The sequence below is a fragment of the Mustela erminea genome, chromosome 1 (assembly GCF_009829155.1).
Source record: "Mustela erminea isolate mMusErm1 chromosome 1, mMusErm1.Pri, whole genome shotgun sequence".
Lineage (NCBI taxonomy): Eukaryota > Metazoa > Chordata > Mammalia > Carnivora > Mustelidae > Mustela > Mustela erminea.
The window spans coordinates 2714420-2741291 of NC_045614.1; the positions used below are offsets into that span (position 1 = coordinate 2714420).

Sequence of the window (26872 nt, forward strand, 5' to 3'; positions counted from 1 at the left end):
TGGCCATATAGGTCAGGGAAGAGCTTACCAGGTAGTGGGAACAGCATGTGCAAAGGCCCTGGGGTGAGAACAGGTTTGGCTGGTCTGAGGACAGCAGGGGCTGGTGGGTCTGAAGCGGAGTTACGGAGGAAGAGGGTGGCAGATGGGCTTTTGTGGGGCTTTGTCGGGATTTGGGGTTTTATCCTGAGCTCCTACTGCCGGAGGAATGAAGCAGCAGATGGGTCACCATGATGGCAGGCGGAAGTGGGGCACAGAGGAACCCGGGAGGACTCCCCGGTGGTGGTGGTGAGCCTGGGGAGCTGGTTGAATGGCAGAGCCATGGACAGATGCAGGGGGGGTGGGTGCGGTGAAGCTCTGCCGCAGGAAGTGAAGATGGTCGGGACCCTCCCCTGTGCCCCATACGTGGCTGCGGGTAGGACAACTCCTAGGTGTTGTCAGAGTGCCCACAGGAGGCAGGGGGGCCGGGGCCCTCTGCCCAGGAAGGAGGCCCAGGGCTCCAGAGGCAGAGGGGAGCGGCCCGCCCTCCCCAGGAGACAGCAGTGGTTAGACAGGGGCCGGCTGCTTCCGGCTTGCAGCAGATAACGGCCGGATAGTACAAGGCTGGGCTTCGCCAGCACGAGGCGCTAACAGTCCCCAGCCCGGCTCTGAGAAGGGGGTCCTGGTGTCTCTCAGCGCTGGTCTGTGCACCAGCCCATGCTCTGACCCGTGTCACTCCCCATGCCTCCTCCTCTCTGCTCTCTGCGCTGTCGCCTGTGCCATTGCCTGGGGAGGCCTCGGGGGCTTGAAGTTGTCGGCTCAGCCTGGGACCAAAGCTCTCCCTGTGAACCCCCCCCTCCCTCATGAGGTTCACAATGAGCATTTGGGAAAACTCCAAGGAACCCTCCATAGGGGCCCTGCAGGTAGAAAGCCCCCAACCCCAATTCAGCTAAACCACCACCTCCTCCCCCGGGAAGCCCTCCAGGCCCTCCACCTTCCCACTCAGGGGCCCACTGTTCATTTCTGGGACCAGGCCAAAATGGGTTCCTTGAGCAGCCGTGGGGCACTTGCGAGATGACTGCTTCTCGGGTGGGGTCCCCAGGGCACACTGGTGTGGGGAGGGCCCGAGGGACCCACATGTCGGGGTGCAGCCTCCGGGCAGCCCAGCTCCTCGGCCTTCTTCTCGCTGCTCACACCTGTGGCCCGAGGCCCAGAGAGAGGCAGGCTCCCTGCCCGGAGCCCTGAGGGAGTGGCGGGAGGGCCCGCAGGGGCACCTGCACCCCAAGGGAAGAGCGCACAGTCCACGCCAACAGACACGATTTATTTACCCCAGCCCCTGCGAGCTCTCGGGCGGCTCCAGCAGCACATGAGACGCGGAGCCAGGCTCCCGCCATCCCCTAAACACAGATATGGAACCGAAGGGATCGATGGAGCCCAGATGGGCTTTTCTCCTTCAGGGTCCCCGGGCAGCTGGGCAAAACGCCGCGGCAGAGAGGGAGTCTGGCCGCATCGGGGCGGAGGCTGGGGGTGTCCCCACGCCCACCAGGCCCAGCCCTGGGCCTGCATCGGCCGCACCCGAGTGGGAACGAGGGCAGAGCCCAGGCCTGAATGCAAAGCGGCAGACAGCGGTGTTCGAAGGCGCTCGTTGGTACGGGGTCAGGGCGGGCTGTGGGTCACGGACATCTCTGGGGGGCCAGGGGAGCGCCCAGCCCACGCCCTCACCACCGCTGGGCTCCAGCACCCTCCCTGAGGGTCCAAGAGCGGGAGAGACACCACCCAGCTCAGGCCCTGCAGACCTCTGGCAGCTGGTGGGGTCCCTAGGCTGGGGGCCCGGCTGTGCCCTCAGGGTGGGCCCCCAGCCCCCTGCTCTCCCTGGCCTGCCTCCCCAGCCAAGAAGGCCCTTCAGCAGGATTTCAAGGGCATGAACAGTGCGGGATCCAAGGGAAACACTTCGGAAACCCACACAGGCAGGGGCCGTGGGGTGGGGAGGGGGCGGCCCCCGTGGCTCTCACGCCCTGATAACAGGGTTTCACTGAGGACTGAAACACAAGTGTTTTTAAAGAAACCCATGGAGAAAACACGACGGTCCAACGTCAGGATGAATCCAGGGACTCACACGCAGGGCTGAGGCTGCTCACGCGGGCCCCTCTTCGCCCGGCCGGCCCTGCTTCCTCTGGACGTCACCCTCGGGGGCTGCACTCGCCTCCCGCAGCCTCTTGCGGAAACGCGGCCCCGGCCGGCTTCTGGGGGGCGGCAGAGGCTCCATGCCCAGGACCGCGTGGATCTGCCGGAACGCCAGCAAGCGCAGGGCATGCTGGGGGCAGACAGCGGGTCAGCACCCCCCACCCCTTGGCACCCCGCAACGCCGCCTGGGCTCTGGGCGCTTCCCACAACCGCGGAAGAGAGGTAGGGGGCTTCCCTGGGGTCAGCGGAAGGCAGGACACTGCCAGGTCACCCCTCGGGGCATCAGCCCCTGCCTGCCCCTCTACGGGGACCCCAAACCCTGCATCTCCCGTTCGCCTCAGATCCCAATCAGATCCCAAGCAACCTGGTGCTTCCAGTCTGGGGTGCATCGTGAGCGCCAGGCCCGCTATGGATTCCGGGCCGCTGGGAGAGCTTACACCCCCGCCAACAAAAGGGAACCCACAACCGGGCGCTCAGGGCTGGCGGGGCCAGTCGCGCTGGAGGCCACGGCTGGGTGGTGGCACAGCACGGGCAGGAGGGCCTCGGGGGGCACCGGGGAAAAGTCCGAGCCAGTGCGGCCCCGGGTGCGCGGCCCTGAGCTGGGCTCCCCCGCCCCCAGGAGCAGTCGTGTTACCCACAGGCTGTCCAACTCTGCAGGGGTGGGGACAGGGGGCCACCTCCCCGCACCCACTCCTGTGGAGTCGCCGGGGCTGCTGTCCCACCTGGGCACTGGCCGTGAGGTCCTCGCGCTGCTGCCGTGTCATGGCCCCGAGGGTGTCCCTCTGGTCTCTCTCGCAGGGATCCTGGAGCCCAGGCCCGTCTTGGCGAGGGGCGGTGGGAACAGCACAGGAGAGAGCAGCCCGTGAGAGGCCGCCGCGACCGCGGGTCCCTGCGCCCCTGACACTGTGTGACCACATGGACGGGTCCTGACACTGTGTGACCACACGGACGGGTCCTGACACTGTGTGACCACATGGACGGGTCACTGCTTCGCTTCCACTCTCTTAGCCTGCTACCATCCTGCGTCACTGGAACAACCCGGGAACTCCCTTTCTGCATCGAACATCTCAACCGCGGGGCGGTGTGGGGTCTCCCCTTGGCGGTAGAAAATACACGGCGTGAACACCCCTGCCTACAGCCCGTTATCCATGTTACCCTGGCCGTTTCCTTCGCCAAGATTCCCGGGGCGCTCCAGAAAGGACAGGAGGGCCCCCCGAGAACCAGGGCCGTGCTGCCCCAGGGCGGGCCCCTCTCCTGCCACAGCCCGCGCCCCGCCCTCCTCCGTGGGTGCATCCACGTGCCTCCCCTGGAGCCTATGGGTCTGTCCGCCCGTCCTCCTGTCTGCCTTGAACAGGGCTCCCGAGTGCGCTCTCATGCTCTGGGCTCCCCGGCAGGGGGACTGACCTTCCAGGAGTGTCCCTGAGGCCACACACTCCAGGACACGCCTCATGCCGTCCCCAGGACTGAGGGGCCCCGACGCACTGCTCAGAGCCTTCTCCGCCAGCAGCTCCATGGCCTGGGCAGTGTGGGGACAGCAGAGACACCGTGCTGAACCGGAGTGAGAGCAGCAATGATGGGCTGGGCAGGGTCTCCAGGGGACCCCGAGCTCCTTCCCTCAGGGCCACTCCCCCTTGAATTTCTGCAACAAAGGGGGACCCTTGGAGCCTCCCCTCCCTGGGGCCTGGCTGAGCACAAATGACCTCGCTCTCCACATCTCCGACTCCTCAGCTAATCCCAGGCACGCAAACACCGTGGGCCAGCATCCCAAGGGTTAAAAGAACCGCTCTCTGGGACCCTCGTGCATTTAGCTGGGGATCCCAATGACCCACCGAGCTGCTCTGGCGTGCCCCCTAGCCCAGGGAGCCGCCCTGCCTGGAGGGGTCCTGCAGGGACACACAGGGTCTTGGGGGCGCTTCTAGACTTAGAGGGAAACCACTCCTCTCGGTGTCAGCACGGACCTCGTGTCCGTAAGGGGGTGGTGTCAAGACCCTGTCCCCGCTGCACACGGGCAGGGAGTGGAGGCTGGGAGGGGGGCACTAGGAGCCGCTGCTCAGGCGCTTGGACAGCCCAGCCGTGGGAAGCGGGGGGCATGTGTCTCGGGCTAAACGAGGCCCGCGTTGGTGCCTTACCCAGTGCGGCAGGGCCCCCCAGGCGGGCACACGCCGGCAGAGGTCACGGAGGACCCTGAGCACAATCACGCACGGCTGCAGGCCGCTGGCACGAGCCTTTGGGAAAAGAAGTACAGCGTCGGGTCAGGGAATCACGTGTACGGGGCCCCGGGCACAAGGGTGGCCGCTCAGGGCTGTGAGCCAGGCCCAGGAGGGACTCCGGTGGTGGGGAGGGGGCGGCACAGACTGGCTGGCCTCCAGCGTGGCAGCTGGGAGCCGAGTCCTTTCCCCAAGAGACCCCACGCCAACCCAACGGGCCCCATCGGAGCCCCCAGTAGCCGCCATCGGGTGGATCAGGGGCCGTGGCAGCCCCAGCCCCGAGCAGCGAGCTCTCTGGCCACGTTCCTGACACGAGTGTCGGTTCATGCTGGGCAGGGGGACACAGGCCGGCCGGCCAGCCGGGGACATGCCGTGCAGATGGCTGCCCTTCCTGGTTGTATGCCGAGCCCACTCCCCTGAGCAACAGGGCAGAGCCCCCATGCCACTGCCCCCATCCCTGACCTGGAACCACTTGGCGTGGCGGAGGGCGGCCAGCGCCTGGAGGCTCTTCTCCGGGCTCAGGACGTCGCCTGGGTCGGGCGGAGGCACCTGCATTCCCTCTAGGAGGAAAGAGCATGTGGGCACGGCGCCCTTCCCCCCCTCCTCCCGCCTCACTGGGCCGTGTGGCCCCAGCCCTTGGGTCTCTGGAAGGTCCAGGGCTCCACACTGTCTTCCCTCCAGGACACCGCAAGGACCAGAGAAGTTACTTCTCTGCAAATCCTCTCCCTCTGCCGTCCCGTGGTGAGCAAGTTACGGTTCAGCTGGGAAGCTATGGATGAAGCCAGGCTTCCAGGCACTTCCAAGTGCATCACGGCAAGGGAGAAAGTGGGTCAGATTCTAACAGGTGTCATCGTTGACGGAGAAGGCCCCAAGTCTGGGAGCGACTCGCGAACCTTCTCCTGCCTTCTTACCACGACCCCACACCCACCTCCCTGATCCAGGAGGCCCTGGACCGCAGACAGAGGTCAGGCGATGGAACGGAGTGGCCCTTGTGCATAAACGTCCCAGACCAACCCCTCCTTCAGGCTGAGATGCGGCCAGCAGGGGTGTGTCTGCGAGAAGGGGCTTTCGAAGCTCCCTTCCGGTGACAGCCAGCCCTGGACCCCCACGGGGGAGGGCCACAGCGGGGCTTCCCTCCGGCCAGCCCCGGTCAGCGGCCTCGGACCACTCACACTTCCCCACGTGCCCAGTCTGCCCCTTGTTCATGTGTCTGAGCAAAGCCTAGCGGGGCTTTCAGCTAGAATTTAACAATATTTTTCTATCCCTGGTATTTTTTTTTTATGACTATGACAACTGGTAACCTTTTCCACCAATGGTTCAAGGGTGCTCCTCTTGAAAAATTTAAGTGACAAAAATGAACTGACTTAAAGAAGAAGGTTAGACAAAACAATCATGAAGAAGGTTCGAGAATGACAAGTTTGGAAGACAGGCCTGGCCGCACCTTGTTCCATGGAAGGGTCCTCCCGCATCAGGGGCGAGGTGACCGACACAGAGACCCTCATTCCGGGCTCCTCGCAGGAGGAGATGATGATGTTGTCTTCGGAGTCAGAGGAGACCTCGTACTTGTCTTCTGTCACCATCTGTGAAGGGCGAATGCAACCTGAGTCCGTGTCACCCCAGCTGAGAAGCACCGGTAAACGAGCAAGGATACAGTCGAGGGCTGGGCCCTGTGCTGGGGGCCTGGAACTGGCAGGGGATTTACATGTAGCCCCGACCCTGCAGGAGCACACCTACACAGCAACGCGCACAGATAACAAACCCAGTATGTAGGGGCCTTCATATGTAAAGAACGCCCACAGATCAACAACAAGGCCAGCAATCCAATTAAAAAAATAAACTGGTGTGCGACATAACAGGTAGCTTGAGGAAAATAAATAGAAATGACCCTCTTTATGCAACAACACAAACTTCTCCCATGGTAAGAGAGAACAATTAAAACTATAACAAGCTACCATTGTCCCCTGGGAGAACAGACATCAACAGTCTGCGGCACAGCTGGGCTGGCAAACCCGGCCATCTATATAATCTGCTGGTGGAGGCTGATCTGGCAACATTTATCAGAAGCATCTGGCCTCAGGCCTTTGGCCAGCAATTCTGCTCCTGGAATAAGCTCTCACATGTGTACAAGTTTACCTGCTCGCTGGAAATGACCTGAATGTCCAACTACACGGAGGGGCGCCTCAAGTTATGGATGGACAGCATTGAAATGCTCAGCCACAGCCTGGGCTGCCTTTGTGAGGCTGCATCTGAGCCACACTCACAGCCGTGCAGTAGCTAGCAGGAAACCACCATGCCATGGGTGTGAAGGGAAGAGGTGTTTACTGATTTATTGAAATTGATTTTTACTGATTTATTTAAATCGATTTTTATTGATTTTTCTCTCGAATAAATAAAGAGCTGGTGCACTCATCTGCGAGAGGGGGGGTGGGAGGAGCAGCAGGGGCCGGAGAGGGAGAGGGCCTCAAGCTGTCTCCCCCCTGAGCATGGAGCCCGTCGTGGCGCTCCATCCCCTGACCCCAAGATCATGACCTGAACCAATATCAAGAGTCCAGGGTTAACCAACTGAGCCATGAAAAGGGGTATTTAAATCAGCCAAGTGGGGGTGTGTCACTCCTCTGCTCAAAGCCCTCCTGCCTTCCCACTTCCCTGAGAAACGCAGGCCTATCTGCCTATACGGCCTTCAGGCCTGGTGTGATCCAGGCCCCACAAATGCAGGTCCTTCTACATGGACCACTGCTCCCCCATCTTTCAAGGCCTCCCCCGGTCTCTGGCTCCCACCTAGAGGCCCCATTCCTATCAGGACACATGGCTCCCCCCATCCTGTCTGATGTGCCTCCCCGGTCCCTGCCAGTGCTCCTGCCTTGGCATCTGACTTCCATTTCTTCACAAGTGGCACACTGGATGTCAGCTTGCTCGTGACCAGAGTGGGGGCCCTGGGAGGGGGACTTGGGTCTGTGCGGCCCCCAGTGCTGGATTTTCTGGGGACGCAGAAAAAGACTCGCCAGGAAGGAGAACGCCCCCCCGCCCCCCCCCGCCCCCCCCGCCCCACCCCCGCCCCAGGAAACTTGGTCCTCCGCCAACCACGGTCTCTGCCGAGATCGTCCCAGAACAGTCCAGAGAAGAGGAGCCCAGGTCCCTCCCACAGTCCCCAAACGGGTCTTCACAGGGCCGGGCTCGGCTCCACTCACCCCTGTAACGACTGGTAAGTCGGCATCCGCAGAGACAGAACACCTTCCTCCTTTCTTTTACCCTAGACTCGCTTTATGAAGGAACCCCGGGGTTCGCTATCTCGTCAACTTTTCTCTAAAAACAACCCAGTCTGGGTCCAACAGCCCGAATCGCCTGGAAACAAGGCCATCCCGTCTGGCGGCCACCTGGGCCCCGCGGCTCTTACCGGAAGCTGCTGGGGCAGGTGCTCCGAGATTCTCTGCAGCAGGGCACGTGTGGGCTTCTGCGAGCACAGCAGGGTCAGCCGCACCTTCCTGTCCCCCCGCAGCAGAAGGCCCTTTGCCAGAAGGCCAACCCGCATCACGCCCTTCAGGACCCGCGCAGAGGGGGAGCCACCACTGTCAAGACAAGCCCGCAAATGTGTGAGACCCGCAGGGGAAAGGGGTCGGGAGAAGGGGCCGCCGCCAGGGTCCCCCCGCTCCTGTGCTCACAGGCTCCTTGCAGGGCCTCTGCCTCAGTTTCCCCATCTGTGAAATGGGCCTGCGCCCCTGGGGACAAGCCCACCAAGTTGCACATCCCAGTAAGGACTGCTGGTTTTTACTCCTTCCTGATAATCTGCATTCTGAGGAAGGCCACCAGTGGCCATCGCCGTGGCCCCTGGTCTCAGCCAGCTGGGGCCCTGGGCTCTGTGTCCTCCTTAGCGTCTCCAAGGTCACTGTGCCCCGCACCTCAGCTCCTTGGCCGGGAGCCTGCCCGCTCCCCTCAGGCCCTGCCCCACAGCGCCCTGACCCGGGCCCCTGCTTGCCCTTCTGAAGCCCAGGCCAGCTCACCACAGTGGGAGCCTGAGCTCGCCTCTGCCCCATGGCCCCTCCCGGTGCTGCCCCTCTGCAGGGGGGAGGTGGGGGACACCCCAGCTTCTCCCAACCCGACCCCCAGCCTCCCTTGGTCCCTGTGCTTCAGCCCCATGAGGCTGCTCCCTCGCTGGGCCCTCTGCCTGGGGACGTTCACCCCGCAGCTCCAGGAGCGGCTGCTGCTCGCTTTGTGACACTCCTGGGGAGAGGAGGAGCTGTTTTTGGTTTGGGGTTTTTTTTGTTTTAAAATTCATTTATGTATTTCTCTTTCTTTTTTCTTTTTAGGTAGGCTGCACGTGAGGAGCTTTGGGGTTTGAACCCACGACCCTGAAATGATCAAGACTCAGATGCTTAACCCACGGGGCCCCCGAAGTGCCCCCATTTATGCATTTCTTGTCGGCTTCTGGACCATGTGTGCTGGAGCCCAGCGCCCCCACCGAGGACCGGGCCAGGAGGTCACGGGTATCCCGCAGACGGGAGACGGCGGGCCTGGGGCAAGGACCAGGGAGGGCAGAGGGCAGGGGATGGGAGCGGGGGGCGGGCCGCCGACGGGAGACTCAGAGGCTATCGATCAAGCTGGATCTCAATTCACACCCACTGTGAAACCAAACAGCCCCAAACCCACAGTCTGGTCTCTGTGGAGCCTGCTTTCCTGGCGCCGGTGCGGGACTGCTGCTCAAGTGTGACCGCGCCGCGGTTCTCTTATGTCACAACAGGGGCCCGCGCTCTCTGGGGCCAGCTCCTGGCCTCTGGGCCGCCACGCACACGTGATGGGATGGAAACATCCCGTGAGAGCTGGGCAGGAGGCCGGCTTTGTTTCCCCGAGGACACGGCATTTGGGAGGTTTCGGGGAGGGGAAGTGTGGGGCCGTGAAGGGGCGGCTCTGGGACGCACCTCGTGGAGGCCGACGTGTGGTCACCGGACCACAGGAGTCTGCAGGGGCTGGGCTGAGCGCCGTGGGCGTGCACACACAACACCCGCGACAAGCTGGCACGGGACCCTGCACCTTGCGCGAGGACGCCGGTGGGGGCTGGGTGCACCCCTGCTTCTCTGACCGCGCAGGTGGAGGAGGGGCCCTCTCCCAGGGACGGCCAGGGGAGCTCGCACCCGAGGGCACACGTGAGCTCCCCCAGGACGCAGACACTGTGCTAACAAGAAGGAACTGAGTGGCACCAGCCGGCTGCGAATGGAGAGACGCTGCAGGACCCCTCTGGCCTACGCGTGCGGTGTCCAGCACGGGTGGAGCCCCGGGGACGGGCAGTGCGGGCAGGGGGTGCCAGGCAGGGGCAGGGGCGCACGGAATGTAACAGGACGGATCTCCGCCAGCAGCGGAGGCCGACCAGGGTGATGGGCGCACAAGGTTGTCCGTGCCCCAGAACGGTCCCCGCCAGCGTGGCTGAGACGTAAGCTGCACGGCGTGTTCGAGCATCATACAAGGGCGGCCACCCAGAGAGAAAGGACTTGGAAGACAGACTTCATCCAGATCCCAGGTGGAGAGGCCTCCGCGCCCCAACAGCCACAGCGACTGTAAGAGTGACTCACGCGGGCGCTCGGGGGCTCTCCCGCTCGGGGACCTCACCGACCCTCAGAAGAAAAGAATCACCCTCAGTTTCCCATTCGCAGATGAGAAACAGACTGGTTCCCCCTTCACAAGGAACATTTCTAGATGCACCTTGGATAGGAAGCGTCCATTTGGGGAAAGTTCTGTCCGCAGGCTGGGAAGTCCCAGGGACCTCGGAGAGCTCAAAGCCGATCAGAGTGAGGCGCCTCGCCCCCCACCAGCCACGTCCTGTTCCAGAACCCCTACCCTCCACCCGGGGGGCCTCCCTGCCCCGCTCAGTCGGCCTGGGGCCTGGGGAACGGAGAGTGACCCCCCACTACCTGTGCTCACCGCCCGCGTGCACTGGGCTTCCGGAGTTCTCCTCGGCCAGCACGTCGGACACCAGCTTGAGGGCGCGCTCCGAGTGGGAGACGGCCTTCTGCACGGCCAGGAGCTCCTCCTCCGTGGGGTAGATGGCCGCGTGCTTCCACAGGACGTGCCGGTCATCGCTGGACTCCGGCCGCCGTGCGGACTGCAGGGAAAGGCGGGCTGGTCGTGAGCAGGCGGCGAGGCCCCGGGCGCCGGGCGCGCAGGGGACAAGGTGAGCGTCAGCCCCGCTGAGGCATGGCACATGCAGCAGGGGGCCCTGGAGAGCCCCCAGAGTCAGGCTGGCTTTGGGGGTGACAGCAAGGGGCAGCAGAGAGCCAGGCGAAGGAAGGATGGGGACCCACGAGGCGGCGGACTGGCGAGAATGTGGGGCCGCGTGGGGCCCGCGGGCTCCCCTTTGGTGACGTCCTTCCATTTCGGAGCCAGAGGCTTTGCAGCCAACTCAGCGGGCCGCCTCCCCCCAGCAAGGTGGGAACAGGCAGCTCCCATCCAGTCCCGGGCCCAGCCTGCACGGACGGATGCCGAGGGCTCCGGAGGGAAGTGGTGACCTGGGCCTGGGAGCCAAGGGAACTCCAGTGGCCAGTGATGGGGCCCGGGCCTGGGATTCTTACTGGTGACCAGTGATGGGGCTGGGCTGTGACCCTCAGGCCCCGCCAGCACCCACCCCCGGGCACCTCTCGGGGGTCGTGGCTCAGAGGCGTGTTCCTCGCTCCTGGAGGAGTCAGGGATTTGGGTCCTTCTAGGGAGGGCCTGAGGAGGCTGCTGCCCGTGGGGCCTCCACAGCAGGAGGCATTCTGGCACGAGGACAAGGCCACCACCCACCAGAGGTGAGCCGGGCGGTGCCCCCGGCCTGCTGGCGAGGGAGGGAGAGCGCCGGTCGGGCGAAGAGGGTCCAGGCTGCTCATCGGGGGCCTGAGGCCCCTCCTCCAGTCGCCTCCTGCACAGCTCCTGGCGCCTGCAGGGACCCAGGGGGAAAAGCTGCTCGAAGCGGCTGCGGGACCCCGGGCTTGTCGCATCAGAAGCGTGCCTCATCCAGAGACTGAGCGAGGCCGGGGCTCCAGGACCACCAGAGAGCGATGCCTCCACCTGACGGGGCCCCCAGGGCCCATGACACGGGCCTGCCCAACGCCCGCCATGGCCCAGGGAGACTGAGGCGATGCGGGCCCGGAGGACAGAGGCCAAGGGCAACAGGTGGGGAAGGAGCGGGTGACGGCAGCCCCAGGTCTGTCCTGAGCTTTGTTCCCCAGCTCAGACGCTGCCCAGGTCTTCCGTCGATCAGACACAGCATCGGAAAACTCTTTCAAACTGCTCCAGAGGGTGGAGGAAGGCGTGACAGATAGGTCGGTGGTCAGGGGACGCCGGGGTTGGGGGACACCGGGGTCAGGGCGCACAGACCCGGGGCTTCCCTGTGAACGGGAGCCCAGAGCCCTGCTCCACGGCTGCGGGCTTGTGCTGTCCTGCGTGACCATCTCCCCCGAGGGCGGTGTCCCCTGCCCACACTGCAGGGGTGAGCTCCTGGGTCCTCAAGCCCGAAAGCGAGCAGAGGGTGGGGGCAGCCCGGCAGGGACCCCGTGCACCTAATTCCCCGCATACCAGCGCCGCATCTCCTCAAGCTGCTGCCTGCTCAGCTGCCTCTGCTTCCTCAGCCTGGCCTCCAGAAGCTTCCGAGCTCTGTGGCTGGGCTTCACTGCGATCGGGAGGTCTGGGTTCACTTTTTTCTGGAAAGGGCAGGAAGGGCTGTGAGACGGGAGACCTTCCTTTCGACAAGTGCCAGGAGCCTCAGGAGCCCCCAGCGCCACGGCCTCCTGCCGGCTGACTCCACAACGGGACTCCGTCCCCCAGAGCCTGGACGCTCCAGGGACCCACGAAACAGGGAGCTCCCGCGGGGAGCACGGCCGCAACACAGCAGCCCGGAAAGAAGGAAATCCAGCCCCACCGTGGACGCCCTCGCTGGCCACGGATGGGTCGCTGTAGAGCCAACGTCAAGCGCGTATTTCGAATCAAGCTAACTCAGCGGAAACGCGGTGAGACCCAGCGATCCGCGTTTTCAAGGGCGTCGCAGATTCTCCCGTGTTACGTAGTTTATGGTGAGTCCCGCATCGTTCCCGAACGCAGCGCTGTCTAGGGGGCCTTTGCTCTTGCCAACGGCGCACGCGTCCATCGATGGAAGGACCAATACACAGTGTGTCCCCCACGCACAGGAGTGTCCCTCGGCCACGAGCAGGAGCGAGGCCCCCACGCGCTGCCCCGGGGACAGACCCCGAGCCCACGACACGCAGGAAGGGAACCAGACACAGAAGGCCACACAGGGTGTGAGTCCACGTGGGTGACACGCCCAGAAGAGACTGGTCTGCGGACTGGGAAGGGGGCTCGTGGGGGCCGTGGGCTGGGGGTGACTGCGAATGGGGATGAGGCTTCTCTCTGGGGTAATGGAATGTTCTGGAACTAGAGAGACATAAGGGTCACAGCTCTGGGATTGCACCACAGTAAAAGCCGGGAAACCGTAATCTTCATGTGGGTGAACTGTGTAGCACGTGAGTGACACCCCAACGGAGTAGCTAGAAGAGGGGTATGCACGCGACAACTCGTCCCGCCGCCCCGCGAACCTGTGAGAGAGGGGCCGGGGGAGGCGGCTCTCAGCCCCTCCTCCGGTGCAGCCCACGGGGCAGAAGGGCCCACAGCCAACCCCAGGTGGGGAGTAGAGCAGCCCAGCCAAGGTTCTGTTGGTGCTGGGGGTCTCGGCACCCATCTCCCGGGCCCCTCCCAGGAACGGCTCCCAGAGGACGGTCACCCTGCTGCAGCAGGGGCCCCTGGGGCACGACCTCTGGCCCCCAGGCTCCCCTGTTGCCCCCATGCCCCATCTCGGCTGCATCTGTAAGCCTGTTCCGTGTGCTTAGGGACCCCTCCGGCAACAGGTGGGTCCGGAGTCGAGAGACGCCACGGGGATCCCAGCCGGGGCCGGGTCTGCCGCGGTCTCCAGGGAATGTGGGGTACAGGCCCCCAGCACCCGGAACTCCTGCTAGGGGTGTGGGACGGGGTGCAGGAAACCTGGCGGTCAGGTCCCACCCCAGCCCCGCACACCTTGTACTGCAGCCGGTGCCGCCGGCCCCTCACGTGCGTGTCCCTGGCCGTGGCGTTCCCGACGCTGCACTCGCACAGGCTGCACTGGAACCGGACCACTTTGCCTTCCTCGTTGCGCACCTGAGACACAGCGCCCTGCTGAGCCGGCCGCCACCCACGCAGTGCGCCCGGTTCCCCAGGCAGGGGCACAGCCCACGTCCCCTTGGGGACACCGGACCGTCCCGGGAGGCCTGCGCGCTGGTGTCCCGCCTGCCAAGCAGGCTTTGGGGGAGCCGGCATGTCACCAACACACCCTCCAGTGCCCCAGCTGCTCTCAGCCACTGTCCTGTCCCGCTCCTCCGCCCGCTCCCCACCCAGGGGTGCAGACACCCACCGCCTGTCCACAGAGCCCCTGCCTCGGCTCCGTCCTGAGCTGCAGCCATCACAGGCCCTGCCGTGCCCCCTGAGGCTTTCATGCACCTTGTCATCACCTCAACTACGAAATGCCAGGGCTTCCCCGGCGGGGCTCCTATCTAGGGAGGCAAAAGTGGCTGAACACAACCAGAAGAAGTGCTAAGGCGCCCAATTCCTTTCAGCCAGTGAGGGGGAGCCTGGGAAGCAGGGAACCGGCCAGGGGAGAAGGCTTCCAAATCTGGGTCTAGAAGCTCTTCCAGACAGGCCTTGCAGGCTCCGGGCTCCAGGGCGGTGGCCACGGAGGTTGCACACGGGCTCCTGATGCCCAGGGATACCAGGCCTCTATGTATCTCAGGCCTGCCTTCTAGGATCTGAAACCCAGTGCCTGGACCTTCCAGTGAGTTCCGTAAGACACTGTGGCTCACCACGGACTGTGTGTGGACAGGTGCGTACATCTCAGATGGAGACCCGGGGCGCGATCTTGAAGCCTGACCCCTGCTGCAGTCCCTCACCACAGCCCAGAGGGGGAGTGGGGGCACGCCGACGGCCCGGGGCACAGCGGAAGCCTGGCACGGTTACCTCTTCCACGTAGCCTGGGCCCACTGGCTGCGCGGCACAGCTTCCAGAAGCTTCTGCGGAGTCTCCTCGGGCAGGTGGACCTCCAGGCCCATCTGGTGCAGGGTGTGCCCGTTTGCCCTCTGGGGCCCTGCTGCCCGCCGCCTGCGGCTTGGAAGTCCCTGGAAGGAAGAGCGGGGCTGCTCACGACCTGCGCCAGCCAGAAACCAGGGCCGGCTTCCCGCCCGCCTGCATGAAGTGTGGAATGAGATGCAAACCAAGGTCTCCTGCTCCCCGTTTAGTCCCTCGTGATGTCAGGCGGTCGGATCCCCCGTCCTGAAAGGCCCCTTTCACGCCAGCCTGGGTCTCAGCTGAGAGCTCCAGCCCACCACGCAGCTTTTGGTGCCCGTCTGAACGCGTCCGCGGGGAGGCCCAGGTGGCAGGCCTCTCGCGGAGGAGCCTGTGGCCGCCCCACTCTTCCAGCTGGACCCAGAGTCACGGTCAAGCTAGCCCCCTCTGGCATGGCCCCCCAGGGGAGACGGGTCTCTGTTACCACACCGCTCTTCGGTTTGCGGTTCGTGTCGTGTGGTGATTCCAAACACAGGGCCGCTGAGACTTAAAATAAATCCTCCTCCCCCTTCCTGGGCAAAGCCGGTGGTGGACAGCAGAGCCTGGGGCGGCCCTGGGTCTGAATCCCACCTCCACTGTGCGGGAGGTGGCCCAGCGCCAGGTACGTGACCTTGCCTCACCTCTGTTTGTCCCTCTGCAAACGGGGAACCTACTTTCCAGAGTGGCGGAGGGCAAACGGGCAATGCCCCGAAGCAGTCGGCGGAGTGCGTGTCTATAGGGGCCTAGCTGCTGCCCCTCGATCCGCGCCCCCAGGGCAGGCCACCCCCAGGAAAGGTGGGGCCGCAGGTGGGGGACCCAGGTGCCCGCCTCAATTTCCTGAGACCCACATATTTCATCAGAGCCCACTCTGTTCACCCTGAGCACCGGGATGTGAATCCTGCCCCCACCGCCCCACGGGCTCTGTCCACGCTTCCTAAGGGTATGGCCCAAAGGTGGCCGGAATGTGGCAGAGAGGGGCTGCCTCTCCCCACCCCAGCCTCCATCCAGGGCCTGGGCCCTCTGGAGAGAGGGGAGGGTTAGCACGCATGCCACAAGGGAAGGGGACAAGCGCTTCTTTGAAATCCCAGCGTGAGGAGTGAGTCCGGGCGTGGCGTTGGGCTGTGACCCGTACCCGCACTCATGGCCTTCCAAGCCGCCGGTCTCTTGGTCAGTGCTGGCTTGCTCGGGGTGCACGCGCTGGGACCCGCAGGGGCTGTGGGCTTGGCAGAGCCCGCGGGGGGACTCTCCGCAGTGAGCGGGGCCGGCTGGCTGGTGCGGGTGGCCTGGGCCGAGCTGGAGTCCCCGGGCACAGGTTCTATGGCAGGGATGGGCTTGCCCAACTTCGTGTGTAGCTTCAAGACCTGGAACAGCCCCCCCCCCCCCAGTCAGGGCCCAGTCACACCTCCCGGCTCCAAGTCTCTGACGCTCACAGCCCAGACCTGCCCCCGCCCAGGGCTGGCCGCAGGTTCTCCCCGGGCCCCAGAACACCCCGCGTCCTGGGTCCCAGCTCTCCTGCCAGCTCCCCTGAATAGCTCTGAGTTCGCTCAGGCTTTTGAGAGCCTGCTCTGGCTGGGCCGAAGGAGGGGACAAGACAGGCCCTTCGGAAGGTGATCTGAGGGTGGCCCAGCTCTGCAGTGGGGAGATGGCGGAGGGCCAGCCACGGGGGAGGGGGAGCAAAGGCCCGGGGGCAGGAGGGAGTGTGGCAGGTTCTGTGTGGGGCCCTAGATAGGGCCCTTCCTAATCCTTCTGCCCTTAACTACGTGGCTTAAAGCTGGTGTCCCGCCAGGCTCTCCTCCTGCCGCCAACACACACCCCTTAAGCAAGCAGTATCCTGCAGGTTACCAATACCATTTGGGAAGGGTTGCTGCTTTTTACAAAGTTCCTGCGGGAGCGTGTTAAGGACAGACCCTGGGCAGAGAGGTGGGGTCTCCCTGCCTTTTCTCAGGGGGGGAATCCCATCGAGTTTCTCCATAAGCTGACATAATACAGGCACTTCCAAGGCCACGGGAAAATGTTCATATCACGATAGTAATTGAGACTACAAACATGGGTATTAAATTACTCCCTTCGATTAAAACACTGCTATCAACATCGACAGGAACACTTACCGGCTGAACTGTGTAACTGAACCGGATCGGCATCACTGCTAAATAGTAGACCCCAAACGGAACCCGCAGTTTGACCTCATCAACACCCGAACCCTCGTTTCTATAAACACGTAGACACCCAAGGCCCAGAGTGGTCTCCCTGCCGTCTGGGGACAAGGCCGTCACGCCGCTCCACACCTTGGTCCAGGGGGCAGGGGGACACCCTTCGGAGGAATGCAGTGGCCCGGGGCCCCTTACGAACAGCTTCCTGTCATTGGCGGTGGCCCCCTCGTGGCTGTGGGGCCCTGAGGGCTCCTACCTTCTGGTGCCTGGCTCCCCGGATGTGAGCGGCGTAGGCGTCTGCCCCTGTGCACGACACGGCACAGAGCCCGCAGCGCGGCCTCCCCTGCACCCCGCCCGGGCCGCCGCTGGCCTGGGTGCCCGCCTTCTGGGCCGCCGCTTTCTTCTTGTGCTTCTGCCCCTCCAGGTGCTCACGGTAGGTCTGCAGGCGGAGCGAGAGACGTGTGTGTGTGTGTGTGTGTGTGTGTGTGTGTGTGTACGTACGCGCCCGCACGGTTCACTCACGGGGACACCCAGACCGCCCCTGCCTCCCATCACCGGCTGCGCAGACGCTCGAGTGCCCCTTCGTTAAACCCAGTCACCGGGCCAGACGCTCAGCCTGGACCACAGGTTTCTTTTTCCTCTAAGAATGGGTGAGCTGCTTTGGCTTCAGGGCCTCCCTGGAAGGAAAATGCTGGCGTTTCAGGATCTGACCTCAGAAACCACACGAGGACATCCGCTACCTGAATCGCACGGGGCACGTTTGTCAGAGGCGGCTGACACACGGAGAGGGCCAGGCCAGAGCAAGTGTGTGCGTCGCAGGCCCCGCGGGCTGCACCGCCACGCCCGAAATACCGGATGGCATCCGGCAGGTGACCAAGCTTTTAGTGGCATCCCACACTCCTCTCCGGGAACCCTCAAGATGAAGCCAGCTGCAGTGAACACGCTCCAAGCGGGTCACCTCAACCCACGTGCCCCGACTATGCCAAGACTCGGGCCAACATGGTGACACAGGCCAGTGACACGGGCTGGTTCTGGAGCAGACCGGGGGCAGAGACAGTACTTACTGGAACTCAGGAAACTTCTGAACATTGACCTGAGCCACAGAATACACACGCGCGCGTGCACACACACACACACCGAGTAAGAGCCCGCGGGGCAGAGAACAGCCTGGCAGGACAGACCCAGTGACGCTGACGGGAAGCTGCCGCTAGAGCCGCGAGGAAGGCAGCCCGCATCCTACACGCGCACCCGTTCGACCCCACGGCTTCGACCAACCACAGTCTCATTTCGAGTCCCAGGTCCCGTGTTCCGTGCTCCAGGCCTTCCCCTGACACGCGGAGGCCACAGCGAGTGGCAGGAGATAACCTACGGTACGTGCACCACAGGGTCCTAAGCTCAAAGTAAGAGGAACCGTTTGCGACGGTCTTCCTGCCCCGGGACTCCCCGCCGCCAACACGTGTCCAGCGTGTGAGAGGGAGACCAAGAGGGCGCATTGGGAAGAGGCCCATCTGGTGCTCCTGCAGCTCCGAGGGCTCCCCCTGGCCCCGCAGGGCTGGCCTGGAGGCTACACGGCCAACCGGGCTGTCCTGAGAGAGGCCACCTAGACAGATACCTCGAGAACAGGCACCAGGACTGCCAGGGGCCACGGGGAGCCCGGGGACAGACACCCTCGCACACAGTAGGCGCAGGGCAGGGGGTGGGTGGGTCAGTGCTCGAAAGTCTCAGGGTTCCAGCGGGGGCGGCACGGTGGCAGCATCAGCAGGAGCCCGCCTGGGGGGTGAGTGCACACCGAACCAGACACGTGCACGTGGGGACAAGTGAAACTGCAGACTTGAGGGTAAGAAGGAGCCTCGATCAAGGTCAACACCCTGGCTGGGAGACTGGCTGCCATGGGGGAAGCCGGGCTGGGGACACAGGGACGTGTCTGAGTCGTGACTTACATCTGTCCGCAACCTACAACATCCTCCGTCAAAATTCCAATCTGGGGGCGCCTGGGTGGCTCAGTGGGTTAGGCCTCTGCCTTCGGCTCAGGTCATGGTCTCAGGGTCCTGGGATGGAGCCCCCCATCGGGCTCTCTGCTCAACGGGGAGCCTGCTTCCTCCTCTCTCCCTGCCTGCCTCTCTGCCTACCTGTGATCTCTCTGTCTCTATCAAATAAATAAATAAATATTTTTTTTTAATTTCCAATCTGAAGAATGCTACAGACCTCAGCAAAAAGCTGGGAACAAAAGGTCACATTTCTGTGGCGCACTGCACACGTGGGGACATGCTCGGGCAAAGCCTGTCACTGCAGCTGTCCCCGAGGAGACCAGCTCAGACACCTGCTCCGGTGACAGGGAGCGCAGGGCTGGGCTCCGACCTCCCCCACAGCACTCACGTGTCCCCTTCCTGGGGAGCATCCCGCACTCACGCAACACAGTGTTGTGAAGGGTCTAGAATCAGCAGAGGCTGGTGTTGGACCCGTGAGAGGAACCGAGAACCCAAGATGCAGAATAAAAGTCATGCAGAGAAGCCAAGGTGGGAGCAGAGAAAACGAACCTCCCTTTAACGAGCGCGAGTCTCACTGCGGAAAAAGCGTGCACAAGGTTCAATCAAGAGGCCTGTAGAGACGGCAGGAGATAGGAAAGGCCCTGGCCCACCTGGGTAAGTGGGGGCCGGAGGGGGGCTTCCAGGGTCTCCCCACGCACCCCGATGGCCTGCGATCCTGGGGTCTATGCACCCCTCCGGGTTCCAGCTCTCTCTCAGAAAGACGACAAAACTAGCACGTGATTCCTGTGAAGACAGGGCCCTCGTGTCCTGCACCTCGTGTCCTTTCCAGAGGACGAGCTGGGTTACCTGGGAGTGTGGCTGGGGGATCTCCCTTAGACAATTACACACACGCGCACGCACACACTTGCTTCTGTCCACCCGGGGCCCTGCATCGAGGTGTGCACCCCGCCCCCGGCACCTCCTGGAACTTTGCTGCGCCCGCACCCATCGCGGGCCGAGGAAGGGGCTCTGCCTACCGCCGCCCGCTCAGGCAAGGGGAGCCCCAAGACCCCGTTCCTGCCACCAGCAGGCAGTGTCGTGCCTACCCTCCGCCCTCCGCCAGCACGCAGGAAAGGCAAACCTGACGTGCCCTGGACGCTGCTAGTTTACTAACAGACCTTTGGGGACAGGCAATGCCCCTGATGTCTGGTTAGCCAGGTCGCGGAAGGGGGCTCTCCCAGCCTAGGGCGGGCAGCGCAGTCCCCAGGAAGGTCCTCTGGGCCTGCTCAGCAGGTGTGGAGGGCAGCTGACCTGGGGACCAGCACAGCTGATCTTACAGATGTCACAGTAGTGAAGTGGGGGCTCCCTGGGGCCACCCTTGGCTTTCGGTGCCTTGGGAGGCGCCAGAAGCTTTCCAGAGAGGCTGCCGGTGGCAGAGCTGGCCCTGGGACTGCTTCCAGGGCTGCCCCACAGGGAACCTGGGGGTGTGGGGAGTGGGAAGGGCAGCTGGGGAGGCGGTGGCAGCTGGAGGGGCAGCGGTGGGGGACACTGAGGACCGGCTGCCGAGTGCACCGCTGCTTCATAGCTCGGGTAGGCAGGTCCTAGGAAGCAGAGAGAAAAACCAGACATAGGGAGACGGGTTGGTTTGGAGGACGTTGCGAGAGGCATGGCCTGTGCCTGCTGGTACACAGCGATTCATCTTACCCGTGTCCGGGGCCGAGGTGGGGCTGTAGGAGGTCGGGGCATAGGAAGGCAGCGGGGAGACAGAGGCCATGGGCAGAGCGCCGGTCGCCAGCGGGTAGGTGTAGTTCTCGGCGTAGCTCAAGGCTGGGGCGTCAGCTGACTGCCCTGCCGAGGCGGTGGCCGCGGGCTGTAGGGGCTGCGCTTGGCTGCACCCTCCACTGGGCTGGACAGAAGGTCCTTTAGTCCCTGGAGGGCAAGCAGAACCTCTCTGCAAAGCCACCCTTTACCACAACCCGCAGGCGGACAGCGGGAGCCACGCCTGCCCTGTAACTGTGCCCGTGGCCTCCCCAGACCCCTACTGGCCACGACCGCCTGCAAGTCCAGAACCCCAGGCTCTGCCATCCGGAAACTCCAGGCTCTCAGCAGAACTCACCTCCTTCCAGTGGGGGAAGCCTTCCGGAATAAACCTGCTAGCTCCCTTTTCGTTCTGCTTCTTTCCTTCCCGCCCTCTCTCCCCCACCCCCACCCCCGCCCAAGCCTTCCAGGCATAGTGAAGAGACCCCCAGCCCGCCTGCCGATCTGCAAACTTTGGAGTGTGACCTTACGGGGAGGGGGGGCCCTCCCCGCCCCCTGTAAAGCCAGTGGCTCCTTGCAGAAACACACCTGGCTGGCAGGCCGTGGCCGTGAGCTGGGGCTGGCTGGCAGCGGGCAGGTAATACTGTTTGCTCTCGAAGCTACTGTAGCTTCCAGCATCTGTCGGAGGTCCGCAGCTGTAACTGTCCTGCGAGGGGGTTACCAGAGCGACACATGATGGTGGGGGAGCCTCTCAGAGCAGGGTATGCCCTCGCTCAGCCCACGCGTGTGTGTCCCCAGGGTTCCTAGGCTCCTGCTCTGAACCGGGCCATTCAGGAGCTGGGGACAGAGTGACCAGTGACACAGATGTGGCCGCTCTCGTGGAAATGTTACCATCTGAGAGCAGAAGTGCTCTGCGGAATGCCTAGCTCGGAGACCGCTCCTCGGAGGAGCCGTGCAGGGACCGGCAGCAGGTGCGGACGTGGGGGCGGGGCTCCGGGCAGGGACAGCCGGAGGCAGGGGCCGCCACACGGGGTCGGTTGGCCGGCTTGCGGGAGGTGCAGAGGGCTTGAGCACAGCGGCTGCAGCCAGGAGAGGGGGCCGGGGGGACAAATGGGGCCAGGGGCTCAGGGAGGGTCTGGGTGCCGTGCCAAGGGTCTCACAGGGCGTTGCGTGGAATAGGACGGCGACCGGCGGTGGAGGACCAAAGCAGAGGCCAGCCCTGGGGGTGCGCGAGAGCCTGGGGGTGGGCTGCGGGGGGGGTCCCAGAAGTAAGGGAGGAGGAAGAAGGTGGAACCAGACAGCGTGAGCTTTGCCAGCTGGGCAGCCCCTGGTACACCCACTGACATGAGGGGGTCCCAGCGGTGGGTGGCAGAGGCTCAGGAGGGGTGGACCATGTCTGGCATGGGACACGCTGGCAATTCCAAGTGGAAACGCAGCGGCCAGATCTCTAGTCCCGGAGCTCGGAGGGGGGAAGTTGGCATCCTCAGCACCAGAAACGCCCGATGAGCACAAGCCCATCCCTTGCTCCCTGTCAGGGGCAGGGAGATAAGCCCGTGTCCCCGTCTGTGTGCCTGTACGGGGCGCCCACTGCACGTGCCCCCTCAACGTTATCCGGTGCTAGTCAAAGAAAGACCATGCTGATACCTGGTAGGAGGGAGCCATGGTGGACGCCGGGGCGGGCTCCTGGGGCGGGCTAGAGTGGAGCTGGTACCCGCCATACCCCACTGGGGGCACAGGCCTGGGGGGCAGGGTAGCTGCGGGAAACGGTGGGGTCACAGCGGGACCCATTCCAGCAGCGGGTCCCGTTGAGAGGCTGGCTCCAGAGGTGGGGAGGGGAAAAGCCATCGGAGGCCCGGTGCTAGAACCACAAACACACACAAACACCGGCGACATCAGATGTGCTCAGGGGCCCCCAGGCCATCCAGAGGGCATTGGCCGCTCTGGATGCCTATGGTGCATCCATTCTTTCTGTGACTGACGTTTCTTAAGACCTTGCTACAGGAGCAGACTGGGGTTTCAGCACTTTTCACAAAATAACACAACGTGCTAACAACTCTGCGTCAGGGACGCACCTTGTCCCCGTTTGCAGGAGAGGAAACTGAGGCACAGGAAGTGGCAAAGTCAGGGCCTGAGCCCCTTGGTCTTCTCAGCCCACCTGTGCGGGCAGCAAGCTCTTCCTGGACATCAAGTTTCTTCCACGGAAGCTGGACTTGAATGGCATTTTGTGACCGAGGGATGAGTGGGTCCCCAGTTACTAAAATGCAGATCGGTGAACGTGAAACTACAAACTCGTAGTCACGAGAACCCGCTTTATTGCCAGCGTGCTCTGTGTGGCACGGAGCCTCTGACTACACATTCCCCCTGTACTGCCACAGTGACGTGCTCGCTATGTCTGTCTGTCCATCGGTCCCGTTTCTGAATGTGGAAATTCTGCAGGTCAGTGACACAGGTCAAGTGCTCGATTCAGACCCAGATCTTTGCGACCCAAGCACCCCTCACTCTCCTAAGTGTCAGCCACCAAGGAGACGGTCCTTGGGAAAGTCCCTTTGTCTGGGAAGGACCGTCAAAGCTTTTAGCCCCATCACGGGTCCCATGAAGCTCCCGCAAACCAGGGGACGACTCCAGGTGTATGCATGGGGTTTGGGGCAGGCAGGCCTGGGGACAAAGGGACCGCAGCCAGCGGTGCTCACACACCTGGTACCTTCACACACGTTCTGGCCCAAAGCTAGCCACACAATGACAGCCGAGCTTTCCTGTCCCTCTGAGTGGCTTGCTGCCCATCTGGGACAACAAGGGCAGCGCCCTCCAGGCTGAGCAGAATGCCGAGGGTCAGCCACAGTCAAGTGCAAACGTACCTCGCAGGAGCTGGGGGCCAGCAGAGCCCGGGGCCTCACCCCTGCCCGGGGTCTGCCCACCCGCTCCCTGGCATGTCCGTCCCCCTGGCAACCAGAGCACAGCATACACCTGCCCGTATCGCCCTCCTGCTTAGAACCCTCCAAGGCTCTGAGATGGCAGCCCTGACGCCGATGCTCCCCATCCCCTCCTGGAAGTCACTGCTCGAATGCCACCTCCTCCAACAAGCCCGCTCCGAGCCCGTCTAGGACAGCAGAACCCCGCTGGAGTTTTCTTCCCAGCACCACCTGATCCTCTCCGACCTGTCTGTGCCCTGGTCATCCGCTCTTCCACAGCACAAGGCCACAGGGGCACAGGATGGCAGTGTCCCAAGGTCTGGGCGCTGCAGTAGCACCCAGCACACAGCAGGTGCGCAGTAACAGCGGTGGGACCAGGTGCATACCGGCATCCCCAGGGGCATGTGTTTGGGAAAGGGCGGGTGGGGGCATCCCCGAAGCTCCCATCTACGGCAGCTTTCCAGATGCAATGGAAGGCAGCGTCCTGGACCCCAGGGGCCACTCCCAGGTGCAAGGCCGCCGTCCGAACAACTCGAAATCTGCGGCTCTACAGTAAAATGACGACACAAAGGGAAGCCAGCCGTCCACTCCGCAACAACCCAGGATGCCTTCCTCTCCCAGGTGAGACGGAGGCGCCCCCCGAGCTGAGCGAGCCGCGGATTTCCCCCAGGGAGTCGTGCGAGCCGCGGATTTCCCCCAGGGAGCCGTGCGAGCCGCGGATTTCCCCCAGGGAGCCGAGGCGCGATGGTGGCTCTCTTCTCCCCGTCTCGGAGACTTCCTTGGCCAAAAGCAGGTGGAACAGGCGGCCGGCCGGCTCTCTGAATCCCTCGGTATTAAGGCCTCTTTACTGCAAAAATATTCCGAGCCTAGAACATAATAAGGGCACACCCTGGGGTGCCCCAAGCCTTCCTATTTTGCTGTATTTGCTTCAGAACTTCTTTAAATAATGAACACTGAATGGTCCCCCATCAGATTCCCTTCCTTCCCCGCTGCCCCCGTCTGGGGTTGGCCGTGATTGTTAGACTTTTACTGCCTGGGAGCAAGCCTTCATGCCACACAGTGTCGTTTGTCCGCGTCAGGTTGTGTATAAAGCTACGCCCTTACTCTGCCCCTACCCCGCCTCCTGCTTCTCCAGCCCCGACACGCCCAGGCTGCCGGAAGGCCCCAGCTCCATAAAACACTTGTGTTCCCTTCATTTTTAACTCTGCTGTGTCCCATGCTGCCCTTCCCTTGGGCTAGAGGGCCCCAAACCTGGCCCCACATTCTAGAGCCACGCGGTCCGATATAGTGGCACCAGCCATGTCTGGCCCCTATGCACTCACAGTGTGTGGCTCCCGCGGCTGGGGAGTGGAATTCGACATTTAGTTTCATTGTAATTAATTCAGGCTTCATGAGCCACAGGTAGCTAGTGGTGACCGTGGTGGAAAGCACAGAGGGAACGTTTCCACCATCACAGAAAGACCTATGAGCCGCACCAGAAGTCCCCACCCCCCCCCCACACACACACACTTACTGAGAAGCATACAAGCATGTAGGCCCCCTCCCTGTCTTGTGACTAAAGGGCCTCCTGTTCAGGCCCTGGAGAGACCCTTCTCCCCGCCTCTTGCTCTAGAACATGAAAGCAAAGTATGGTCTACACTCATACACTCATACACAATGGATTATCCGCCCTTAGAAAGAATCCCGACCCTGCCATGGTGTGGAGGGACCCGAGGGCAATGGGCTGTGAGCGGAGCCAGACCCAGAAGGACACATCGTGCATAGACCCCACTCCCAGGAGGCCCCCAGAGGAGTCCCGTCCACACAGAGAGATGGTGGGAGCCAGGGCTGGGGCAGAGGGTGGAGAGTCCGTGCTTTGTGGGGATGGAGACTCCTTTGGGGGGATGGAAAGTTCTGGAAACAGAGGGTGGGGGGTGTTCGCAGGACAGGGTGAGTGTGCTTCATGCCGCTGAGCTGTGTGTTTGGAGACGGTTCAATGGTACATTTTATGTCTATTTTGCTACAATAAAAAGAAACCTCACAACCACTACCAGTCACTCCCCCACCCCCCACCCCGTATTTTGTCTTAACGTTTAACAGACATGTTTTAATATTTTAAGAAAGAAACTTTTAAAGATTTTATTTATTTGAGAGAGAGAATAAGAGAGAGAGAGAGAGCGTGAGAAGGGGGAGGGTCAGAGGGAGAAGCAGACTCCCCGCCGAGCAGGGAGCCTGATGTGGGGCTCCGTCCCAGGACTCCAGGATCATGACCTGAGCCGAAGGCAGTCGCTTAACCAACTGAGCCACCCAAGCGCGCAAGAAAAGAAACTTTTTAGAAACACATGAAAAATTATGTTGATTTTTCCATGTTTTATATTTGCTCAGTGTTCTTGATGCAAATACACCTGCTCTGGACACTCCAGCTGTAACTGCATTTTAAGGTTGGATCTTTTAGCTCAGCCCTTCTCAGCCTTTCTCAACAGAGAGTCGAGCAGAAATGAAGGCCTCGCGCCCCCAGGCGTCTGTGTAGGTAAGAATTCATGTCCCTCGAGGGGACGAGGACCCCGGGATGGCGCCGGCTGTGGCCCGTCCCTCTAGGGACTCGGGCTCTCTGACCATCTCCTGCGTTCTGCAGCTCTGAGGTGGAACCCCGATCGGGAAAGGGGCTGTGCTGGTCGGCTCCGGCTGCCGTTACAAAGTCCCACGACAGAGCAGCGCCAACAACAGTGCTGTGCGGGCCGGAGGTCCAGGATCAGGCAGTTGGTAGGGCCGGTTCCTTCCCAGTCGTCTCCTGGGCGTGCAGACACCGTCTTCTCCTGTGTCCTCACAGGGTTGTCCCTGGACGCGTGTCTGTGTCCCCATCCCCCCGTTACAGGGGTGCCAGTCATACTGGATCAGGGCCCACCTTTGTGACCACATTTTAACTTCATCACCTCTTTAAAGACCCCGTCTCCAAGCACAGTCCTATTCCGAGTGAGGTCTTGGGGGTGAGCACGTCTACAGTTAAGTTTTAGGGAGGACTCAAGTAAGCCCACCGATGTCACCTGCTTCAGGTCATTATAGGAGCCAAACTCAAATGACATACGAAAATCTTGGTCACACAAACATCATTCACGCTGAAATAAAATAATATAAATAAATTAAAAATAAATTTTACAGCATATACAATCATTTACGAATTTATTTTAAGACACCAAACAGCACTAGTCCCTCAACAGAATGCCCAGACATGTACGATAATAGAGAAATTCAGTCATCACTGATGTTTTGCCAAGTAGGAAAACCTTGGCCTCTGTTTTTTGGCCACTGGGAAGGTTTATTTCTCAAGGCGGGTAAGATAAAACATACTGTATTTAACTTTCTGCCTGCTTGGTTTATGAAGTGTTCGGGCATATGGTACGCGGTCCACTGGCACTTCCGAGCTGGGCCTCCCGAACTTAGAGGCGGGTTTGAATGGGTCACAATTCCCTTGCCCAGCTTCCTACTGGCGGACACTGGACACCGCGCACTGGTTACGTACTGCCGTCAAGCATCATCCCACTGCTGCGGCTTCGCACAGTGATGCTGACCTTCGCGGTTTCTGCGCGTCAGGAACGCAGGAGTAGCTTGGCTGGGCTCTGGGCTCCCGCTCTTCCCGAGGTCACCAGCAAGGCAGGGGC

General features: G+C 62.5%; 1 protein-coding gene across 4 annotated transcripts in view; it reads right to left on the reverse strand.

Moving 5' to 3' along the window:
- Window positions 1–1276: 1276 nt before the first annotated feature.
- ZFR2 (zinc finger RNA binding protein 2) overlaps window positions 1277–26872 on the reverse strand; it is a 36137-nt gene continuing 10541 nt past the window's right edge. The window contains exons 2-20 of one of the 4 annotated variants that reach the window (XM_032306189.1): window positions 21970–22183; window positions 20914–21031; window positions 20272–20496; window positions 19879–20168; window positions 16857–17039; window positions 15583–15811; window positions 14367–14524; window positions 13395–13514; window positions 11907–12031; window positions 11136–11268; window positions 10268–10458; window positions 7762–7933; window positions 5809–5947; window positions 4830–4927; window positions 4290–4385; window positions 3565–3676; window positions 2883–2980; window positions 2093–2290; window positions 1277–1722 (exon numbers count right to left, since the gene is read on the reverse strand). In XM_032306189.1, the coding sequence (XP_032162080.1) occupies window positions 2111–2290; window positions 2883–2980; window positions 3565–3676; window positions 4290–4385; window positions 4830–4927; window positions 5809–5947; window positions 7762–7933; window positions 10268–10458; window positions 11136–11268; window positions 11907–12031; window positions 13395–13514; window positions 14367–14524; window positions 15583–15811; window positions 16857–17039; window positions 19879–20168; window positions 20272–20496; window positions 20914–21031; window positions 21970–22183 (2881 nt within the window). In that variant the 3' untranslated portion in view covers window positions 1277–1722; window positions 2093–2110. Of the gene's footprint in view, window positions 1723–2092; window positions 2291–2882; window positions 2981–3564; window positions 3677–4289; window positions 4386–4829; window positions 4928–5808; window positions 5948–7761; window positions 7934–10267; window positions 10459–11135; window positions 11269–11906; window positions 12032–13394; window positions 13515–14366; window positions 14525–15582; window positions 15812–16856; window positions 17040–19878; window positions 20169–20271; window positions 20497–20913; window positions 21032–21969; window positions 22184–26872 lie in introns of those variants that run through there. The other 3 variants (XM_032306197.1, XM_032306206.1, XM_032306217.1) reach the window with 3 other exon arrangements.